The following is a 22897-nucleotide window of genomic DNA, read 5'->3' as shown; positions in this document are numbered from 1 at the left end:
TGCTACTCATAGCCACATTGGGTTACACCAGAAGACAATTTAGAATTTTTTACATCATTTTGTGTTTTGCTTTGCTAAACATCCAAAAGGACTGTAGTTGACATCGCTTTTCCTTGAAGGATAAATATTTCTTGCTTTTTGAAGTGTTTTCATTGATCTATCCAGGAGCATGATTCATCTTTGTAAGATCTGTTTTAATCATAAAACTTAAGATAGATGTATCTAGAAAAGTCAGATATGTTCAGTACATGAGATATGTACAAGTTCTCCTGGGTTAGATGACATAGAATTAGGAACCCATTGTCAGGGTAAATCTGAATGAATCATAGAGTTTTATTTTATAAGTTTCTGTTAGTGGTAAGCATAGCATTGCCTCCTAACTCAGTCTCGTGAGGTCTTTTGCTTTTGTTCCTCTGGAATTTCTTTGTAATACTAGCTTTATTTTGAAGTGCCCATTCCTCTTAATTTAAGTTTGTACATTTGAGACCAGTAACAACCACACTGCTTTTTTCCATCTTCAAGATATGAAAGTTATTTTTCCACTTTCATTACCTTGTGTCACTAATTGTCACTCTTGAGTTCTTGCATTCTTGTGATTATTGTTGTTTCCAGCTGATTTCTTATTGATTGATGATGTAATGTGTTTGGAACCAGATTTTACCAAAAAAGATGTATAATTTAATGGTGGTACACTAACAAAAGATGTCTCCTTTTCATTCTAAATCACCTAAAGAAACAAAACTGTAAATATATGCCCAAACTTCAATTTAAGAAATAAAATGCTTTTTATCTTTAGCATGCTGGACTATGATACAGAGAACTTGAACTCTGAAGAAATCTATAGTTCTCTGCGTGGAGTTACAGAAGCCATTGAAAAGTTTAGTTTTCGAAGCCAAGAAGATCTGAATGAGCCAATTAAACGAGATGGAAAAAAGGACTGTGATATTGTAAGTATCCCCAGGCTAATAGAGAACTATGTATCAGTTAAATGACAATTAGAGATTCTTTTAAACACTGACTACTGTAATTACTGATTATTGAATTTCATCATGCTTTGTGCTCTGTAGTTAGAATGGTATTATGTTTAGAGGCTCAAAATTTTGGAGCCCTGGTGGCACAGTGGTTAAAGTGCTTGATGCTAACCAGAAGGTCAGTGGTTCAAACCCACTAGCCATTCTGCGGGTGAAAGAGTTAGCAGTCTGCTTCCATAGAGATTTACTGCCTCTAAAACTCTATGGGGCAGTTTTTTGTCCTGTAGGATCACTAGGAGTTGAAATTGATTCTATGATAATGGATAAAGCAATTTTACAAAATTTTGAAAGCGTGGCCCTGAGCTATTTTTGTGAAGAGTATTAAATACTTTTTTCTCAATTTGTTTTCATTTTTATTTATGATGTGGTAACAATGATGAACCTGAACTACATACCACCATAGCTGTCTGGGAGCTCCAGTCTTGTGGAAGAGGCAAACAAGTCAATGTACAATTATGGGGCAGTGGGTGTGGTCAAGCCCAAGTGGCAGTGGATATGTGGTTTTGTGGGTATCTAGGATATCTGCCAGCTACCCATGACACTTAGGAAGAATCTTCAGGAGAGATGACTTTACTTCTAAACTGAAGGAACTTGAGTTTTGCTACTAATTTGTTGACATTGCCTCTGGGACACTGGACAGTCTTGGAAGGTTTTTAAGCAGGGAAGATGCTGTCACTATGGGATGGACAATGGTTTTGGAAGAAATGGGGTGTATAGGGGAGAAGCCGAAGAGTCAGAGAAGTCTCTGACCATTGCTATTGGGTAGTCAGTGGTGAGTGAGATTCAATGAGATTATATCCTAGAAGGAGAAAAATGTACGTGTTTAAAACCCCTTCGGAAGATAATGTTTTCATTATATGCAAATCTTAGCATCTGTGGACTTGCCAAACACCTATATCCATTAGATCTGGAATTTGGGCCAGCAGTTTGGGGTGGAGATAGAGATTTGAGAGGCATATAGTTTCCTAGTGGTTACTGAAGAAGAAGGTGAAGGGTAAGAACAGAATCCTAAGGAACAGCTCACTAAGGGACACACAGAGGAAAAGAAATCAGAAGAAAAGCCAGAGGTGATAGAAGGAAAACCAGGATAGTGTGGTATCATAGAAGGGGTTAGTAATGTTTCAAGAAGTACAGTGTAGCTAAAAGGGTACCATATTGTAGAAGTGAGCAGATGAGATAGTACAAAGGGCTACACTGGATTTTTTTTTTCCTACCTACATTGAATATTGTGTTTGTACCCAAAATATATAAAATATACATTTATTTACCAATGTTTTAATGCAAAGCTAAGCACTTTCTCTTGAGAATGGGCCCACTGCTTGGAGTTCTACATTTTTCTTCTTAAATGAACTTCACACATAGGCACTGTTGACATTTTCCCAGTTTCATTTCTTTCAGTGGTGCACTGGATTTTGTGAAAATAGTTTAGTGGAGAGTAAATAGGGGAAGCCAGGTTACAGTCACTTGAGGGACTCAGTGAGAAACTGAAAGGAGATGAATGGAAGCCAGTTGAGAGAAAATGTTGAGTATGCAATGGGGAGAGAGAATAATTGGAGGACATAAGTCCTTAGGAGGTGTGGGAGAGTATGAGATTTGGACACAGCTGGAGTGATTGGCTTTAGATAGGAAGGAGGATGGGTAGCTTTGGGAATGGAAATTTAGGGGAGTTCCCAGTGACAGCTCCTGCTTTTTCTCTGGGCAATGGAAAAAGTCTGTACTTGGAAAAGTGAATCTTGGTGCTGGTGGAGAGAGTAAGAATGGTTTCAGTCTTTGTGAGAAACAGAAAACCTGACTAGAGAAACAGAAGTACTACCAGGAAGAATGGCGACCCCAGGCAAAAGTAGACATGAGTGGTTCTTTTTCCCAATTATGCATGTGATATATACCCAGCACCTACAGAGAATGCAGAAAATGGGGAAACAAATCACTACTTGGCATCTCTAGAGATAACTGTCATTAACATTTTGTTTTTCTATTGTTTTATTTATGTGTATTTATACATGTATAAAAACACATACATGTACACATGTATAAATACAACAACAAGGAGCTCTGGTGGCATAGTGGTTAAGCACTCAGCTGCTGACTGAGATGTTGGCAATTCAAACCAATAAGCTGCTCTGCAGGAGAAAGGTGTGGCACTCTGTTCATAAAGATTTATGACCTTGGAAACCCTATGGAAGGCAGATCTGCTCTGTCATACTGGGTCCCTATGAGTTAAAATTGATTCAGTGGAATGGGTTTGATTTTATACATATATAAGTTTAGAGGTAGGTGTTTTTTTAATAATAATGACAGTATTATGTGCATCTTGTTTAGCATAAGATATGGACGCTTTTCCCTGTCATTTTTATTTTATAGAATCTTTTTTATGTCTGTGTGATAATTCATCAGATGGATGTATCATAGTCATGTTCCTAGTGTCCCTGTTTTTAACATTTAGGTTATTTCCAAATCATAAAAAACTGCTGAAAGGTGAAAGGAGTGAAGTTTGATAGGGAGAAAGCTATGAAAACAAGGCAGGAAAAGCTTCAGAGTTACCATGGGACAAGAAGATTACAAATTTTTTAATAATAGGCCAAGGTAGATATAAAATGTATTAAATATGACAGACTCCAGCGCCAGTATATCTATTTTTAAGTTTCAAGAATAGACTCAGTCTAATAAGATGGACATCAATAAGGATGAACATTGGATCCAGTATGAACATGGACAAAAGCAGAAACCTTACGAATAGCTGCAGAAATACAATGTGCATATATCTGAGGTTGCACTTACTTCTAAATTGTTCTGCTTTGTTTTAAGTGGAAATTATAGCATGTATTGCTAGGAAGGTTTTGAGGAATTAGTATAATCTTGGTGGAAGGGCAAGAACTATTTGGAAAATCAGTTAAATTATATTTTATCACAAGTGATTATATCCTTTACCTAATATTCTAATTGCTGCCATTCTATGTGAACTAAATAATTCAGCAAAAAGAAAAAAAAAATACGTTCTTTACATTAATAATTTATTTCAGCATTATCTATAATAGCAAAAAAGAGAAGCAGTAGCAGGTAGAAAATGGTATGCTTAAACATGGTTACAAAAACTCATTTACGTGGCAAATGCTTATGCTGTGAGGAAAGCAATATATAAGATAGTGTGTACACTGTTATTCCCACTGTATACAGAGTAGATACATACAAAGATTTGAGGTAGTATACAAAGTAAAATTTTCTTGTTGATATTAAAAATGATTAGAATTAGGGTGAATTAGCCTTATTTTTAGGAGCTCTGGTAGCATAGTGCCTAAGGCACTTGACTGCTAACCAGAAGGCTGGCGGTTCAAACCCACCAGCCACTCCTCAGAAGGAAGGTTGGGCAATCTCCTTCCGTAGTGACACTGCCTCGGACACCCAAGGAGGAGTCGCTTTGAATCGGGTCCGACTTAACGGCACATAACAACAACAACACAACAGCCTTATTTTAAAAATGTCTGAAGTTTTTAAAATCTTTCCTTTTAGAAATGATTTTTCTTATTACAATCATGATACAGTTTCACTTTTGACAGTTACAAAGAGAAATAAATTGAAATCACCCGTGAATTGTCTTCCACCTAGAGAAAACTCCTGTTAAGATTTTTGTACCTTTTCATTCTTCTTTCATTTATATTTATCCATATACCATATATTCTTTCTACATTTTAATATAGGATCTTTTGGGGGGCGTGTTAAAAACAAACACATAAGCATGAAATAAGAGACGAGTGTATCTTGTCAGCAGCACAAGTAAAAATTTTGCCATGGGAATCACCATGGTGGCCTAGCTGCCCAAAAATGTCCCCACCACTGTTAAATTGCCTGGTGTCTGTGATGAGGAGGGTAACAGTATTGCTCTGTCCTCTGCCATTAGCCAGCCCACACTTCCTGTGTGGTAATACTGCCCTTCCAAAGGAGCTAGAAAGGCAGGTTTTTCTCAGAAAAGAAGACCCTTGAGAGTGAAGAGGATCAATACCAAAACATAGGCCAGTCAGAGGACTAGGGGTTTAATTTGTAGAAGGCAAGATTCAGAAAAACTGAAGACCTGCCCTTAGATATTTGACTGGTATCCTTCAAAGGAGGTAGGTTTTGACCCAGCATAAATAAGAACAACAACAATAAGAGTGAAAAATATTGAAAAGGATAGTGGATAGTCCCTAGGAAGGACTGATTTTTCCAGTGAGAGATCCCTGAGCATTATCTGGCTCACCACTGGTGGGAATATGCAAAAGGAATTCATGGATAGTTGTTGTTATGTGCCGTCGAGTCGGACTTGACTCATAGCGACCCCTCCTTGGGTTTCGTATCACTACGGAAATAGATTGTCCCATCTTCCTTCCGAAGAGTGGCTGGTGGGTTTGAACCGCCAGCCTTCTGGTTTGCACTATGCTACAAGAGCTCCTTCGTGGATAGTAGGACCACTTTAAATTTTGTGGTGGCAATTTGGGGAACTTCTTGTTGTTGTTCACAGAAAAAGTGCTTATTCATGACAGCACTGACTGGCTGCATTTCTGGCATCTGAGGCTCCTGAAGAATAGGGTGTGTGAGGGCTTAACAGCCTTTGCTTGTCAAGGGCTGCTTTAGAATTTGATTCATACCCTTGAAGGACGCATGAAAAGGAAGTTGTCACTATTCCCTGAAAAAAAAGGATGAGTAAAATTAATTACCAAATTACAAAAATTAATTGAATTAAAATGGATTGTATGTGTTAACTAATGAATGAATAGATGAAACTATAGGCATCTTCAGCTTTATGATAGCTTATTAATTAGATATTTACAAATTAAAATACCAATAACTGTCCTTTTGTCAGTGGCCAGATTTCAAGTACAACATCTCTGGCTCTCCTAATGTTTCAGAAAATTGGAAGGAAAAGTTTGTTAAAAGCCTTGAAGAGGGACTGACAGACAGTCTACTGTGTTTCAGGTGTCACGTGATGGGGGAATTGCATCCCCCGCCACTGAGGGTCGAGGAGGCAGTGAAGTGGTAGAGGGCAGCCGGACAGCACTAGACAATAAGACCTCTCTCCTCAACACCCAGCCTCCACGAGCCTTCCCCGGGCCTCGAGTGCGAGAGTACAATCCCTATCCCTACTCGGACACCATCAACACCTATGACAAGACAGCCCTGAAGGAGGCTGTGTTTGACGACGACATGGAACAGCTGCGAGATGGTTGGTCTTTCTCTACTTGATTGTCCTCCTCCAGAAATCACTGTTCTGGTTAGGCATTTGTTCAACAGCTATTTGTTAAGTCCCTACTGTGTGCCAGGCATGGAGGATATACCACAGGAACAAAAACTTGTAGAGTCTAGTAAGGGAAGCAGTCATGAAATAATCACACAAGCCATGTATAATTGCTCATGTGACAACTGTGCAGTGGAGGAAAGCTGTTTAGGTTGGGGAAGGCTCATAGAGGAGCCAGGACTGGACAGAGATCTGAAGGTGTCAGTAGTGCCAGCACATGGCTCTGAGTTTGTACAGCCTCTGGTCTATATTTTCCCAGTCTGTTGAGTTATGGAAGTGAAGTCCTGAAGCACTACTGAAATATTTTCTTCTTCTCTCACGCCAGTGTTTTAACCAGGTCTTACTGGGACTGCTTTATGTTGACTTCTGCATTGTGCTTGGAATAGAAGGGATCTAACATTTATTGAGCCCTTGCAGTACCATAAGGCATGCTGGTGGTACAAGTGGTTAAGGCATTTGGCTGGTAACCAGAAGGTTGGCAGTTCAAAACCACCAACTATGTGAGAGAAAGATGAGGCCATCTACTTCCATAAAGGTTTACAGCCTTGGAAATGCTATGGGTTGCTATGAGTTAGAATTGACTCAATGCCAGTGGATTTGCTTTGATTTTGGTTTGCATTACCATGTGCTAAACTAAGTTTGTAACGTACACAGAAAAGCCTGCAAAAGCCAAACCAGTGTAAGGCAGAAACTTATCAGAGAAGGAAAATTTAAATATTTTCCACTAATAGAAATTGATAAAAAAATGTAAGACTGTCAAAGGTTGAAAACTTAAGAGATTCAGAAAAACAGTCCTGTAGAGTTCCAGCTCTCACAGGCTTCACTGTATAACCTAACTGAGGTAAAAGGAATCATTCCCATTTTACAGATTAAGAAACTGAGGTTCAGAAAGGTTAAGTTACTTGCCCAGACAAACATAGCTGGTACGGGACAGAGCCAAGAACTAGTTCTTCTTTTTTCTGACTCCTGTATTAAGACTAGTGTTCATTATTGAGCAACATATGAGTACATATATATTGTTGGTATGGTGGTGTTTTAACATGGAACTCTTTTTTCTTTTCTTCTTTTTTTTTTTTTAACCTCACTGTTATATTCACATATTTTGGGTTATTTTTAGCTAATAGTAATGTTTTTTTTTTTTTATTATTATACTTACCTGTCTTATTTCCAAGGCTGCTGGAACTTTTTGTTTTTTAATTTTGAATGAAGAATTAAATTAGAACCCCGAGCAGTTACCATTCACTGAGTGCCTGCTGTGTGCTATGAAGTGTGTAACTTGCTGAGGACAGGGAGGTAAATGAGACACCAGCCTCTTACCTCCAAGAGCTCATGGCCTGTCAGGAAGAACAGACTCTCATGTGCTTGCATTCTTCTGAGGGAATGGCTAAAGCAGAGGAACACAGAGAAGAATGCTCAGCTCTTTGTCAGTGGGTCAGGTAGCTATAGAATCCTGAGAAGATTCGTGCCTGGAAGTGTCTTTGGAGAGCCGAGGTGACTTTAGAGGTCCCAGCCTCTGTACTGGACAGTAGGCCACTGGTCTGTAGTGTTTATTTTGACTTGTTATGGCATGTTCATTATACCTTTCTTGGGAAAAGTGGACTGTTCCTTTTCATAGGTCCTAGAATCAGTACATGGTTTATTTTATCCATTGTTAGTCTTAATTAAGGTAGAATAGTGATCAGAAAGTCAGTTAGTATTTATTATCCAGCCACTGTACTAAAAGGCCTAAAGAAAAAGGTGGTATGGAAGGGGGAAATTGGTATTTTAACATTTCAAATATACTGTGTGTTTGCTGTCCATCTTATAGGCTAAAGAAATAAGCCAGTACACATTTAAGTGGTTCCTAATGAGTAGCTCATATAACTGGTTTGTTTTGTTTTAATGAGTAGGTACCTCTGATTTGTCTGGGTTTTTTTTCATTCTATTTAAAGTGAATATTGAAATTTGAGATCTCTTGAAAGAACATGGAAAGAGAAAGGATATGGCTTTCTGCTACATAAACCATGGTTCGTGACCCTGCAGGTCATTGATCTTGGGCAAGTTTTTAGTTTTTCAGTTTGTGAATAGACAACCTCTGACCCATAGAGGTGACTTAAATGAAATAGCGTTTGTTTACCCCTTAATTTAGTGCTGGCTATATTGAAGGGCCTTAAGGAATGTATTCTATCCATTAAGGATGAGATTGCTGTCAAGGCCCAGCTTTCTCTGTGCCCTTTCAGAGTAGTACTGTGTTGTGATACTGACGCTCCAGAAGTAAGGTTAGAAAGTGTCCTCTCTGTGTTAATTAATGGCACCTCTGAGTTGTTGTTTTCTGCATCTGAAAGGCATATGATTTTTCAGGCATATCTTAAGTAGTTCTGCTTCATTAGAATTCCGGAGTTAGTTGTGGTAGTTTCTGCAGTAGTTAAGCTTGAGAAAAGCATGTTTCTTTGTTTTGTCCAAACACCTTGATTGATACTTGCTTATTATGCTGGTCACTAAGCTCTTGACATTAGAAAAGGGAATGAATGAATATTAATCAGTGGTAATAGTGAGGAAAACCATGAGGAAAATGTACTTGAGTTGGATTTTATACTGGTAAGAGGCTGTTCCAGTAGCTCAGACCTGGCTTAGAACTGGGGTAGTGGGGACAGATTGGGAAAAGAAGACAGCCAAGGATGATGTTTTGGAGGAGACCAGCATTTTCTCCTCTTTGTCTGAAATAGAGGGTGAAAGATGGTAAGGAAGGGTCAAGACATTAAATATGTAACATCTGGTATAACATCACTATTTCACAATTAATTTAGTGAGATGATCTGCTTAGAGTGGGAAGAGTGAGGCCTGCCCACAAAGCAGGATAAAGGGTGTAGTAACAATGGTCAAAGAGAGAGTGCCTCTGGGGGGCATGCAGATAAATGAGAAGATGCTGAATGCCGTGGAGGGACCATCTGCAGTGGGGATTTTCCATAGCACCTAACTTCTGTCTTGTTTGTCCTCCAAGTACCCATTGACCATTCTGACCTGGTGGCAGACCTTCTGAAAGAGTTGTCTAACCACAATGAGCGGGTTGAGGAGCGGAAAGGAGCGCTGCTGGAACTGCTCAAGATCACCCGGGAAGACAACCTGGGTGTCTGGGAGGAGCACTTCAAAACTATCCTGCTTCTGCTACTGGAGACGCTTGGAGACAAAGATGTGAGGAGCTTTCTTTGTGCTTAGATTTCCCCTTCTCCATGTAGCAGAGCTACATAATCCATTTATCATTGAGTTTGGCTTCAGCTTCACTTGTATTGTGCTTACTGTTTACATTAAAACATTTCATTTTACAAATATTTTATGAGCACCTATTAGAATAATGTTTTGATCAAGAAGAGGTCTCATCCTCCTTTATTATACAATGTCTACCTGTAGTTGGGTTTGGGGAAGGGGATACAGCTTTAACTTGTATTAATTTCACATGTTTTCATAGTTGAGGAACACAAGTGCCTGTATGTTACTTTGTTACATATAGAATTTCTTACAACTTTGTTTGCATAGATTAGGTCCTTTTTGGATAAACTTTTTTTTCTTAGAAGTTTTATTTTTGTTTCATGTGTGATTGATAAATAGAAAAGTTCATTTTTAAAAAACCCTATTAAGTGCTCCATTCCATGAAATTTCATATTAGTTCATACCTACATATGTTAACAGTTCTAGTAATCTTAACCAGTCAAGTGACAGATTCCAGAAGTGTGACTTGTTATTTTTTTTTTTTTAATTTAAAAAACCTTCTTCACACTGTGACATTGGAATGTTACACACTTGGCATCTGCACAGGCCACAGGGCATGTAGGGGGCACCAAGGAAATCTCTCTAAAGGAAGGAGTAGTCCAGTCAGAGTTCTATGGAATTTGCCCAGTTTTATTCAAAGACAAGAATGAATGTTAAGAATTAAATTCTAGAAGTACAAACCTGTGTCTTTGTATTGGCTTTTGTGTAGACTAGCAGAAACAAAAATAGAGCATGTGTGGTGAGAAACAGGGGCAGACCAAGAGTATTGCCAGGAAATTAAACAGCATGTGATAAAAGGCCACACCCATGGTAATATTAATGGTGACTTTAATGGAGGACAGGTGAGAGGTGGCTAGTGAACATAATGGTGACTCTTACTGCTTTCTAATGTTTGGGATTAATAGTTCAGAGTAGAGGTCAAGATAGAAGAAAGGTGATAAAAGATCTGCATTATCTTTTCTTAAAACAAAGCATTGGGGCAGAATATTAAAAGAGTCATACATCATGAATAAGTAGACTTATTCCGGGAATTCAGGGATGGTTCAACATTAGAAAATCAACCAACATAATATACCACATCAATAAAACAAATGGAAAGTACTACATGATCATCTCTGTGAATGCAGTAAGCATCTGATAAAATCCAACACCCTCTCTTGATGAAAACTTTCAAGAAGACTAAAATAGAAAGAAAATGCCTCAATATAATTTAGGACATATAAATTTCCAAACTTCTACTCAATGGAGAAAGATTGAAAGCTTTCCTCTTGAAATCAGAACAAGACAATGGTGCCCACTCTCATCATATCTATTCAATATTGTATTAGAAGTCTTAGCCAGAGCAATAAGACAAGAAAAGGAAATGAAAGGTATCCAGATTGGAAAACAAAAAGAAAAAATTTACCTGTATCTGTAGATGATACAATCTTACATATAAAACCCCCAAAGATTCTCCAAGAAAGCTTCTAGAGCTTATAGAAAAATTTATTACAGTTGCAGAGTACAAGATCAAGAGACAAAAACTCAGTTGAATTTCTATAGACCAGCAGTGACAAATCTGGAAGGGAAATGATTCCATTTATTATATCATCTAAGAGAATAAAATACCTAAGAATAAATTTAACCAGGGATGTGAAAGACTTACATAATTAAAATTATAAAATACTGGTGAAAGAGATTAAAGAAAAATAAGTGGAAAGATGTTTTGTGTGTATGGAGTGGAAGACTTACTATTGGTAAGATGTCTGTATTACCGAAAGCAATCTGTAGATTCAAAACAATCACAGTCAGAATGCCAAAACCTTCTTTAAAAAAATGGAGAAACCAGTCCTCAGATTTATATGGAATGACAAGAGATCTCAAATAACTAATGTAATGTTGAAAGAAAAGAACAAAGTAGGCAGACTCGTACTTTCTGATCTTAAAACATTCTATACAGTAATCAAAACAGCCTGATACTGGTGTAACAAAAGATAAATAGACCAATGAAGTAGAATTGAGAGTCCAGAAATAACCACACATCTGTGGTCAATGGATTTTTAACAAGGTGCTAAGTCCATTAAATGGAGAAAAAAAGTCTCTTTAACAGTGTTGAGAAAATTGGATTTCCACATGTAGAAAAATGAAACAGGATCCATGCCCCACATCATATACAAAAACAAATTCAAAATGGATTAAAGTCATAAATGTGGAAGCTAAAATCATAAAATTCTTAAAAGAAAATGCAGGGACAATGCCATTGGACCTAGCTTTCAACAATGGATTTCTAATAAATAACAAAAGCACAAATAGAAAAAGACAAAATAAATACACGGACTCTCATAAGAATTAAAAACTTTTGTTCATCAAAAGATTTTAGCACAATGAAAAGACAAACTACCAACTGGGAGAATATCTTCAGAAACTCTATGTACAATACAATCAAATAACAAAAATATATATAAAACTTTGACAACAAAAAGACATATAACCCATTCATAATAAGGGCAAAGGCCTTGAATAGACATTTCACCAAAGAGGATATTCAGATAGCCACCAAACACATGAAAAGATGCTCAATGCCATTAGCTATCAGAGAGCTGAAAATCAAAACCACAGTGAGCTACCATTTTACTCCCACTAGGATGGCTAAGGGGAAAATAAATAAATAATGTTGGTAAGGATGTGGGGAAATTGGAACCCATATCCATTATTGTTGAGAATTCAAAACAGTGTGGCCATTGCAGAAAATAATGTGGCAGTTGTTCAAAAAACTTGAACTATCATCTATGATCCGGCAACTCCACTCCTAGGTATATATCCAAAAGGCTTGAAAGCAGAGACTCAAACAGATACTTACACACCATTGTTCATTGCATTATTATTTACATTAGCCCAGAAGTGGGAAATTTCTAAATGTCTACCAACAAATGAATGGATAAACAAAATATACATATATACATTAAAATAATATTTAGCTAGTAAGAGAAATAGTCTTTATACGCACTACAATATGGATAAAGCTGGATGATATTATGGTATGTAAAATAAGTCAATCCCAAAATGACAAGTATTATATGACCTCACTTACATAAAAAGACAAGAACAGGCAAAAGTATAGAGAGCAAAATTTATTAGTGGTTACCAGGGGCAGAAGGGAAGAGGAAACAGGAGATTATTGCTCATGTTGTGTGCCATTGAGTCAGACCCAACTCATAGCGACCCCCTCCTTGGGTTTCCAAGGCAATATCACTATGGAAGTAGATTGCCCCATCTTCCTTCCAAGGAGTGTTTTGTGTGTATGGAGTGGAAGACTTAACTATTGGTAAGATGGGTTTGAACCGCCAGCCTTCTGGTTAGCAGTCGGGTGCTTTAGGCACAGCGCTACCAGAGCTCCTTATTGCTCACAGAATACTGAATTTAGTTTATAGTAATGGAAAAAACTTAAGGCACCTACTGATGAAGGTTGAAGAATGCAGTCTGCAATATGGATTACATCTCAATATAAAGAAAACAAAAATCCTCACAACTGGACCAATGAGTAGCATCACAATCAATGGAGAGAAGATTGAGGTTGTCAAAGAATTCACGTTGCTTGGTTCTACAATTGATGCTAACAGAAGCAGCAGTCAAGACATTAGACGACGTGTAGCATTGGGAAAGTCAACTGCGAAGGAACTGTATCAAGTGCTGAGGAGCAAGGATATCTCCTTGAGGACTAAGGTGTGCCTGACACAAGCCATGATATTTCCAATCGCCTCGTATGCATGTGAGAGCTGGACAATGAATAAGGAAGACCGAAGAAGAGTTGATGCTTTTGAGTTGTGGTGCTGGCGAAGAATGCTGAAAGTACCATGGGCTGCTAAAAGAACTAACAGATCTGTCCTGGAGGAAGTGCAGCCAGAATGCTCCTTGGAAGCAAGAATGGCCAGACTTCGTCTCACCTATTTTGGTCATGTTGTGAGAAGGGACCATTCCCTGGAGAAGGATGTCATGCTTGGTAGGGTGGAGGGTTGACGAAAGAGGGGGAGGCCTTCAACGAGATGGATTGACACGGTGGCTGCAATGATGGCCTCAAGATAGCAGGGATTGTGGGGCTGGCGCAGGATCGGGCAGTGTTTCGTTCTGCTGTGCATGGGGTTGCTGTGAGTCGGAAACGACTCGACGGCACTTAACAACAACAATGGAAAAATTACATTAAGGGTAGAATTGCACAGCTGATTGATGTAGTTGCTGTCAATAAGTCATACACCTATAAAATGTTAAATTGTCAAAAGCTGTGTGGTAGATGATGTTGTGTTATGTGGCATTGAGTCGGAGCCGACTCATAGCAACCCCTCCTTGGGTTTCCAAGGTGGTATCACTACGGAGGTAGATTGCCCAACCTACCTTCCAAGGAGTGGCTGGTGGGTTTGAACCGCCAGCCTTCCGGTTAGCAGTCAAGTGCCTTAGGCATTACGCTACCAGAGCTCCTATGTGATATTTACCAAAAAAAAAAAAAAGAGGAGAGAGAGAGCTACTGAGTATACTTATATACAACCAAACACTTCATGAGGTTTGGTTCCTTGATTTGGAGGCTTAGAATCATGGCTTCATGGGACATCACATAATAATTATAATTGGCCTATAAGTATATTCATTGTTTCTGTTCTGTCTTTTGGTTCCATGCATAGTGCCTGGAGTTTTAAAAACTTTTAAGTGGCTATCTCTAAGGCATAACAATTAGTTTCTATTCATTTGGACCAACAGAAAAGGAGCATCAGGAATAGAAGGATATGGAATGTGTGGCTAATTGCCTCTGCCTCCCCAGCTATCAAGGCATTCAGGCCAGCCCAGCTCACAGCCCAACTCCAACATCAGCTCTGGCCCTGTCCTAGTAGCTTCCTGCCTAACCCCTCACTTTAGCCATCTCAGAGCCCAGTCAACACACATACCCCTCAAAATATCAGCATCCCCTCACCCAGACCTCTGAACACCCCAGTGAACCCCAGTTTGCTCATGAGTCTGACTGGCTTTAGCCAGGCCAAGAAGCAGCAGTACCTGGACAAACTGAAGCAGTTGTCCAAGTACATCAAGCCCCTGTGCTGCGTGATCAACAAGATCAACAAGAACGAAGACAGAGAAAAGAACCTGAGTAAGATGATGAGCCTTCTGGACATCCTGACAGATCCCTCCAAGTGGTATCCCCTAAAGACTCTGTGGAAGTGCAAGATCACTCTCAAGAAGCTCAAGAATGACATGGTCATGCCAACACCACCACTGCCCACAGTGCCAGCAACCAAGCAACAATACCTTACCAACCCCTCCTGGACGCCATCCCGGCCAACATGTGCTCACCTGTCTTCAACCACTCTCTGTACCATAGGATCATGGTAGCCCTCCGTGGCCTACCCATCACGGTCCCCTTGGTGTGCACCTGGAAGCACAAATCAGAGGAGGACAAGTGGCAGAGCATTCCCAGTATGCTTCAGTTGGACCCCAAGGTCTTGGTGAACTTGGACTCTTCTCACTGCAGCAACAATGGCATGGTCCACCTGATCTGCAGTCTGGATAATAAAGGACCCCCTGAGCGTGCTGCTGCTATAGCTCAGCATATCTGCTGACTTCCCTGCCCAGAGCCCACTCTGGGACAACCAGCAGTAGCAGTATAATGCCATCTCCTTTCCCTTCCTGCAGTCACCAGTGCATGACTTCTCAGCTGCTGCAGAGCATCCACTAGGCCAGCTTCAGCCACCAACACCAGGCCTGTTGGCCACCTGCTGAGACTGCCAGAGACATGGCATTGTGATGGACATCTCTAGCCGCTGGATCCTTAGAAAGCCTGGGTTAGATTCACTTTCCTGCTTTTGTCTTCTGCCTTGGGGCCACCAGACCTTTTACCACACCTGCCAACTGCACCAAGGAGGGCTGCCTGTCTTCCTAGGGAAGTCTTTCCATTGTAGACTTCCTCCCAGGTTCTACATGCCTCTCATCTGCCACTCCCTGCACTGCCCTTCCTGTGCTCAGCTGGGGCATACCCCTGTCCTCACCAGTGGCACATCTGCTCAGTACATGAGTGCAGAACTCGGCGTCATTAGAGCACATGTGTCTTGGGAGCACGGAGAACATAGAAAATCTTCAGCACACACGTGATTCTCTGCTTGCAGCTCTAGGTTTAGACAGATGATGTTGCTTTTGGCACATGGGGCACATCACAGGGACAGGGTGGGGGGTGGTCTTGGGGAATTCCTCCACCATGAAGGAAAGGCCTAGCCCCATTTCTGGGTACTTCCCTTCCACACCACTTGGCTGGGCACCCAGGGCATCTGAGTGGGTCTGTCCCTGTGCCTACATATTGGGTCGAGGCCCAGCTATGAAGGGTGGAGTGTGAGCAGCCCTGTGACATGGCCACCCACCACAGCCTATTCCAGGGCTGTCCTCCAGGCCTGCCCCAGAGCCTCATACCATCTCCACATGCTGCCAGACTCCTCTGGTTGCCACCTGGCCTCAGCACAGAAGTCCACCTTTTATACGTGTGCTACTTTATCATCTTGGTTCTTATAATAAATTTATTACCTCTTCTGCCATGAGACCAGAAGAAGTGGGTGGTACTTGGCTCCCATTACTGAACATTTTGATTGAAATTTCTGTAGAAGAATCCTAATCAAAAGAGGAAAAATATAGAATAGGATTTCATATTCTTATAGACTCCAGACTTATGGAACCCGCAGGGGCTGGATGAACCCCTGAAACTATTCCCCTGAAATAATCTTTATTCCTTAAACCGAAAATATCCCCTGACATCTTCTTAAAACTGAATGACAGTTTGGATTAACTTGTAGAGAATGTCTACCTCAAGTATTGTGCTTTTTAAAGATCTGTTTATATAGGATCAAGGAACCCTGGTGAAGCAGTGGTTAAGTGCTTGGCTGTTAAATGATGGGTTAGTGGTTTAAACCCACCAGCCACTCCTTAGGAGAAAGATGCAGTCTTTACCATAAAGATTATAGCCTTGTAATTACCCTATAGGGTAATTCTACTCTGTCCTATAGGATCACCTTGAGTCAGAATTGACTCAGACAGCAGTTTTTTGGGGGGATTATATAGGATCACATTGACAAAAGCAACTCAGAACAGTAGATGCAAAACTTAGGGGCGATACATTTATGTTAATAGGGGAAGAAAAACTCAGGAAAGGAAGGTGAGAATGATTGTACAACTTGAAAAATGTAATCAGTGTCAATGAATTGTACTTGTAAAAAATGTCAAATTGGTGTATGCTCTGCTGTATACTCAACAACAAAGAAAAATTACTTAAAAAAAAAAAAAATACTGGCTAGTGCAGCAGTTATCCTGGTTTGGGCTCTGTCAGGAGATGAAGTGATGTCATGTAGAGGGCAGATAAAATGGTGTGTTAATATGTGAATTGTACAGATGAGTGACAAAGAATCAGGATGTACTCTTTGGCTCTGTTTGGTGTAAACTCTATTCTCTTTTGTTGAGATTAGGAGTCTGTTTGGAGTGGCTTTCTTCCAGATGCATGACTCAAGCCTGGACAACTCGAGTACTTGTACAAATTCTCCCACTTATGATATCATTACTCAGAAGGTCAAGAAGAACAGCAGAGAATGCATAGTCTTACAGACCATTTGATTAAATGTTTAAGTGCTTTCTACCTGTCTTTTTGTACATTTTACAGAACAATTTACATACCTAAGTCTCAGGAAATTTGCAAATCCCCCAAGAGATTGGTAATGAACTTAGATGTAGGATCCTGAGTGCAAGGTACACTCAAGAAATGTTTACTGAATCCCTTTTAGGTGTGGGCTCCTGAGAATGTCACCATATGACACAGTATTTCTGTCACATAAATAGTATTACCTATGTGGAGAAGTCTGCAGGATGCCAGGGAGACCCAGAACTGAGGGCTTACTCTAGTTGGACACTGCTGATTGGTTGGTTTAGTGAAAGGCTGTGGCCAGTATTGTTTGTTGATACCTTCTTTTCCTCTTCTGCTCTAGCATTCGATCCGAGCACTAGCGTTGAGAGTCTTACGGGAAATCCTGAGAAACCAGCCAGCAAGATTTAAAAACTACGCCGAGCTGACAATCATGAAAACTCTGGAAGCCCACAAAGATTCCCATAAAGAGGTAAGGTAGGGCTGGGGCCCATGAGTGCTAGACAGGCTGGATTTGGCAATCTGATTTGGTTGTGGGGAGAAAGCACTAGGAATTGGATAAAATCAAAAAACAAACCCACTGCCATTGAGTCAATTCTGACTCATAGTCACCCTGCAGGACAGAGTAGAACTGTCCCATAGGGCTTTTGAGACTGTAAATCTTTACAGAAGAAGACTGCCTCATCTCTATCCCATGGAGTGGCTGGTGGATTCAAACTCCTAACTTTTTTGTTGACAGCCAAATGCCTTATCCACTACACCACCAGAGCTCTTGGAAATTGGATAGCAGGCTTAAAAGACAGTAATACATATCTAAAGATTGCTGAAAATGTCTTTTTGAACTCAACTCGTCTCATAATATAGAAGGAAAATATGGCCCACGGGTGCCTCCCTTGTCTCCATGGCTTTGGCATAAGCAGATCAGCCATTGCCTCTGGTATTTAGATGATTATCGATTGTTGATTATTGCCTTTGGAATCACATGCCAATCTAGAACCAGGGCTTCCTTGCTGTAGATAGTTGGACAAGTTATTTTATCTTCTGAGCTTCTGTTTTCTCGTGTAAAATAAAGGTAGATATTGTCACAGACTCTCTTGTGAGAATTAAACGAGATAGCACAGTAAGTTTCTAGCCCGGTGCTTTGGCACACAGTAGGTACTTCACTGTATTTGTCTTCCTCCTTCCCATTTCCTCATTCCCCTTTCAGTGTGCTCTTCTCAGCCAGATAAAGATCATTGGAGGTAGCCATGCCATGTACTTCTTTATCTTGCTCCTAAACATAACATGCTAGCAAGCCACTCCTGTACTTTCTGGACACTGTGACCTCAAATGCCCATTGAAGAACAGGAAAAGGTATATTTCTGTGCCTTTATATACACATTACAAACATTGGACATTCAGTAAGTACTCATTTGATTGCTTATTGAATCATTCCATCTCTTGTAGCTCACTAGTCCTTTAAGTATCTAGAGGCCTACAGAGAGTGTACAGCTGGATATCGTACTTACGTGCCGTCACCTCCAACTCATAGGGACCCTATGTACAACAGAATGAAACACTGCCCAGTCCTGTGCCAGCCTCGTGATCCCTACTATACCTGAGCCCATCACAGCAGCCACCATATCAATCCATCTTGTTGAGGGCCTTTCCCCTCTTTCATTGACCCTCCACTTCACCAAGCATGACATCCTTCTCCAGAGAATGGTCCCTTCTGACAACATGACCAAAGTAGACGAGATGAAGTCTGGCCATTCTCACTTCCAAGGAGCATTCTGGCTGCACTTCTTCCAGGACAGATTTGTTAGTTCTTTTAGCAGTCCATGGTATTTTCAGCATTCTTCATCAACACCACAACTCAAAAGCATCAACTTTTCTTTGATCTTCTTTATTCATTGTTCAGCTCTTACATGCATGTGAAGCAATAGAAAATACCATTAGATTCATCTTAGTCTTCAAGGAGATATCTGTGTTCTTCAGCACTTGAAAGAGGTCTTTTGCAACAGATTTCCCCAATGAAGTACATCTTTTGATGTCTTGACTGCTGCTTCCATTGGTGTTGATTGTGGAACCAAGTAATACGAAGTCTTTGACAACTTAAATCTTTATTTCATTTATCCTGATGCTGCTTATTGGTCCAGTTGAGAGGATTTTTGTTTTCTTTATATTGAAGTGTAATCCATACTGCAAACTGTAGTCTTTAATCTTCATCAGTAACTTCTCTAGGTCATCCTTACTTTCAGCAAGAAAATTGTGTCATCTGGGAACTCAGGTTCTTCATAAGCCTTCCTCCAATCCTGATGCCATGTTCCTCTTCATACAGTCCAACTTCTCGGATTATTTGCTCAGCGTACCGATTGAATAAGTATGGTGACTAGATATAACCCTGACATACTCCCTTCCTAATTTTAAACCAGAGACATCTGCTTGTTCTGTTCGAATAAGAGCCTCCTGGTCTGTGTACAGGTTCCTTACTAATACAATTAAGTGTTCTGAAATTCCCATTCTTCTCAATGTTATCCACAATTTTTTTATGATCCACACAATCAAATGCCTTTGCATAGTCAATAAAACACAAGTAAACATCTTTCTGGTATTCTTTGCTTTGACCCAAGATCCATCTGACATCAGCTGTGATACCCCTCGTTCCATGTCCTTTTCTGAATCCAGCTTGCATTTCTGGAAGTTCTCTGTCTATATTCTGTTGCAATCATTTTTTAATTATTTTCAGAAGATTTTACTTGAATGTGATATGAATGATATTGTTCAATAATTTGTACATTCTGTGGGATCACCTTTTTTTGGAATAGGTACAGTTATGGATCTCTTCTATTCAGTTGGCCAGGTAGCTGTCTTCCAGATCTCTTGGCATAGCCAAGTGAGTGCCCCCAGCACAGAATTCGTTTGTTGAAACATCTCAGTGGGTATTCTTTCAATTCCCAGAGCCTTGTTTTTGGCCAATTCCTTCAGTGCAGCTTCGACTTCTTCCTTCAGTACCATTGGTTCTTGATCATATGCCACCTCCTGAAATGGATGATCACTACCAATTCTTTTCGATACAGTGACTCTGTGTATTCCCCCCATCTTCTTTTGATGTTTTCTGCATCGTTCAACATATTGCCCATGGGATCTTTCAATATTGAAATTTAAGGCTTAAATTTTTTCCTCAGTTCTTTCAGCTTGACAAATGCCAAGTGTGTTCCTTCCTTTTGGTTCTCTAACTCCAGGTCTTTGCACGTTTCATTGTAATAATTGACTTTGTCTTCTCGAGCTGCTCTTTGAAATCTGTTCAGCTCTTTTATCTTGTCATTTCTTCCATTTGCTTTAGCTACTCTTTTGCTCAAGAGCAAGTTTCAGAGTCTTTTCTCACATCTGTTTTGGTCTTTTCTTCCTTTTCTCTCTTTTTAATGACCTTTTGCTTTCTTCAGGGATAATGTTCTTGATGTCATTCCACAATTCTCTGGTTTTTGGTCATTGGTATTCAATACATCAAATCTTTTCTTTAGATGGTCTCTAAATTCAGGAGGGATATAACCAAGGATGTATTTTGCCTCTTGTGGACTTAATTGTCTTCAGCTTTAATTTGAACTTATATATGAGCAGTTGATGGTCTGTTCCATAGTCAGCTCCTGGCCTTGTTTTGGCTAAAGATATTGAGCTTCTCCATCACCTCTTGCAGTCAGTCTGATTCCTGTGTATTTCATCTGGTGAAGTCAACATGTATAGCCACTGTTTGTGTTGTTGAAAAAAGGTATTTGCAGTAAATAAGGCATAAGTCTTGCAAAATTCTATCATGTGATCTCCAGCATCATTTTTATCATCAAGGCTATATTTTCCGACTACCAGTGATTTTTTTTTTTTTTTTGTTTCCAACTTTTGCATTCATTCACCAGTAATAATTAACACATCTTGATTGCATGTTCAGTCAATTTCAGACTGCAGAAGTTACTAAAAATCTTCAATTTCTTCTTTGGCTTTGGTGGTTGGTGTGTAAATTTGAATAACAGTAGTATTAACTGGTATGATAGTTGGACCTGTGTGTCAACTTGGCTGGATCACAATTCTGTGTGGTTTAAGCCATTGTGATGTGGGTTGTTCCAATGATGGGATCAGATGTATATGTTTTGAGAACCTAATTTGTTGAAAGGGAGTTTCCCTAGGGGTGTTGTCTGCTTCCAGTATATTTATTGACATCCTGGGAAAAGAGATACTCTTCTGTGAATCAGGATTCTGTTGTGCTGCCTACAACCGTCCGTGAGCAAACAATCCACCATTTAGCCTGGAGATCTTGGATTCATCATTCGTTGGAGTCAACAGCCAATGTACTGCCTACCAACCTTGAGTTCCTCAGCCCCTGCAGCTGCGTGAATCGGAAAAAGCCTCCAGCTTGACGTTTGATCCAAGAACTTTGAATTTGCCAGCTTCTATAAGTGTGTGAACCATTTTCCTAAGATAAATTTCCCTTTTTCTGTATATATAAGCAGCAGGGATCCAAGTGAGGGGAGGGAACTAAGGCATGCCCAAAGAAACGGGGGAGGGGAGAGTGGGAGAAAGGGGATAAAAAGCCACGAACCCGGACAGAGGAGCAGTCAGCCACAGGGATCCAGGTGAGGAAAGGGAACTCAGACATGCCCAAAGCAGCAGGACGGGAGAAAGGGGATTAAAAAGCCAGGAACCCGGACAGACGAGCCGTCAGCTACAGGGATTCAGGTGAGGATAGAGAACCCAGGCATGCCCAGAGCAGCAAGGCGGGAGAAATGGGATAAAAAGCCAGGAACCCAGACAGAGGAGCAGTCAACCGCAGGGATCCAGGTGAGGAGAGGGAACTCAGGCACGCCCAAAGCAGCAGGGTGGGAGAGTGGGAGAAAGGGGACTAAAACACCCAGGAATATGGACAGAGGAGGAGTCAGCCACAGGGACCCAGGTAAGGGTGGTACGAGAGGTTTCCAACAGGGAGACAAACTTGTCTGTCAGTTTGTCCGACCATGGTGACGTATTGTTGTGAGTTTTGAGGCTGCGCCACTGGTCTTTCAAACCCAGTGGAATGCACATGGTCCACAGGTATCAGCCCAGCTTACAGACTGACACAGACTAGGAAGAAGGAAGAGGCTGTCCAATTCTCAAAGAATTGGCCAGGGAAAACCTTATGAAGAGCAAGTAAACACTGTTTGATACATGACCGCACAACTTTATGAATAGTCCAGTTAGGTTAGAAGGCTCTCAAATAGGACTGGAAAAGAGTTGCAGCATCTAAATAAACCCAGCCTTACTCATATGGATAAGGTAAAGCTTTTGAGACCTCAGTTTGCTGATGTGGCACCACTCAAATTGAAGAGAAACAGCTACAGACGTCCATTAATCATTGGAACATGTAATGTACGAAGTATGAATCTAGGAAAATTGAAAGTTGTCAAAAATGGGATGGAATGCATAGAGATTGATATCCTTGGCATTAGTGAGCTGAAATGGACTGGTTTTGCCATTTTGAATCAGACAACCATGTGATCAACTATGCCGGGAGTGACAGTTTGAAGAGGAATGGCATGGCATTCATCATCACAAAGGATGATTCAAGATTTGTCCTGAAGTACAATGCTGTCAGTGATAGGATAATATCCATATGCCTACAAGGAAGACCTGTTAATATGACTATTATTCAAATTTATGCCCCAACCACCAAAGCCAAAGAGGAGGAAATTGAAGAATTTTATCAACTTCTGC

At 40.3% G+C, this 22897-nt stretch overlaps 1 protein-coding gene across 1 annotated transcript in view; it reads left to right on the top strand.

Annotated features, from left to right (window-relative positions):
- CLASP1 (cytoplasmic linker associated protein 1) overlaps positions 1–22897 on the top strand; it is a 416010-nt gene that overhangs the window by 334413 nt on the left and 58700 nt on the right. The window contains exons 32-35 of the mRNA XM_042780565.1: positions 797–947; positions 5979–6225; positions 9278–9468; positions 17523–17651. Coding sequence (XP_042636499.1) covers positions 797–947; positions 5979–6225; positions 9278–9468; positions 17523–17651 — 718 coding nt within the window. The remainder of the gene's footprint in view (positions 1–796; positions 948–5978; positions 6226–9277; positions 9469–17522; positions 17652–22897) is intronic.

The sequence above is a fragment of the Orycteropus afer genome, unplaced genomic scaffold (assembly GCF_000298275.1).
Source record: "Orycteropus afer afer isolate SDZICR_OR568_19922 unplaced genomic scaffold, OryAfe1.0 scaffold00004, whole genome shotgun sequence".
NCBI classification, from domain to species: Eukaryota; Metazoa; Chordata; class Mammalia; order Tubulidentata; family Orycteropodidae; genus Orycteropus; species Orycteropus afer.
Note: the sequence above shows the minus strand (reverse complement) of the source record. Positions and strands in the feature narration are given on the sequence as shown.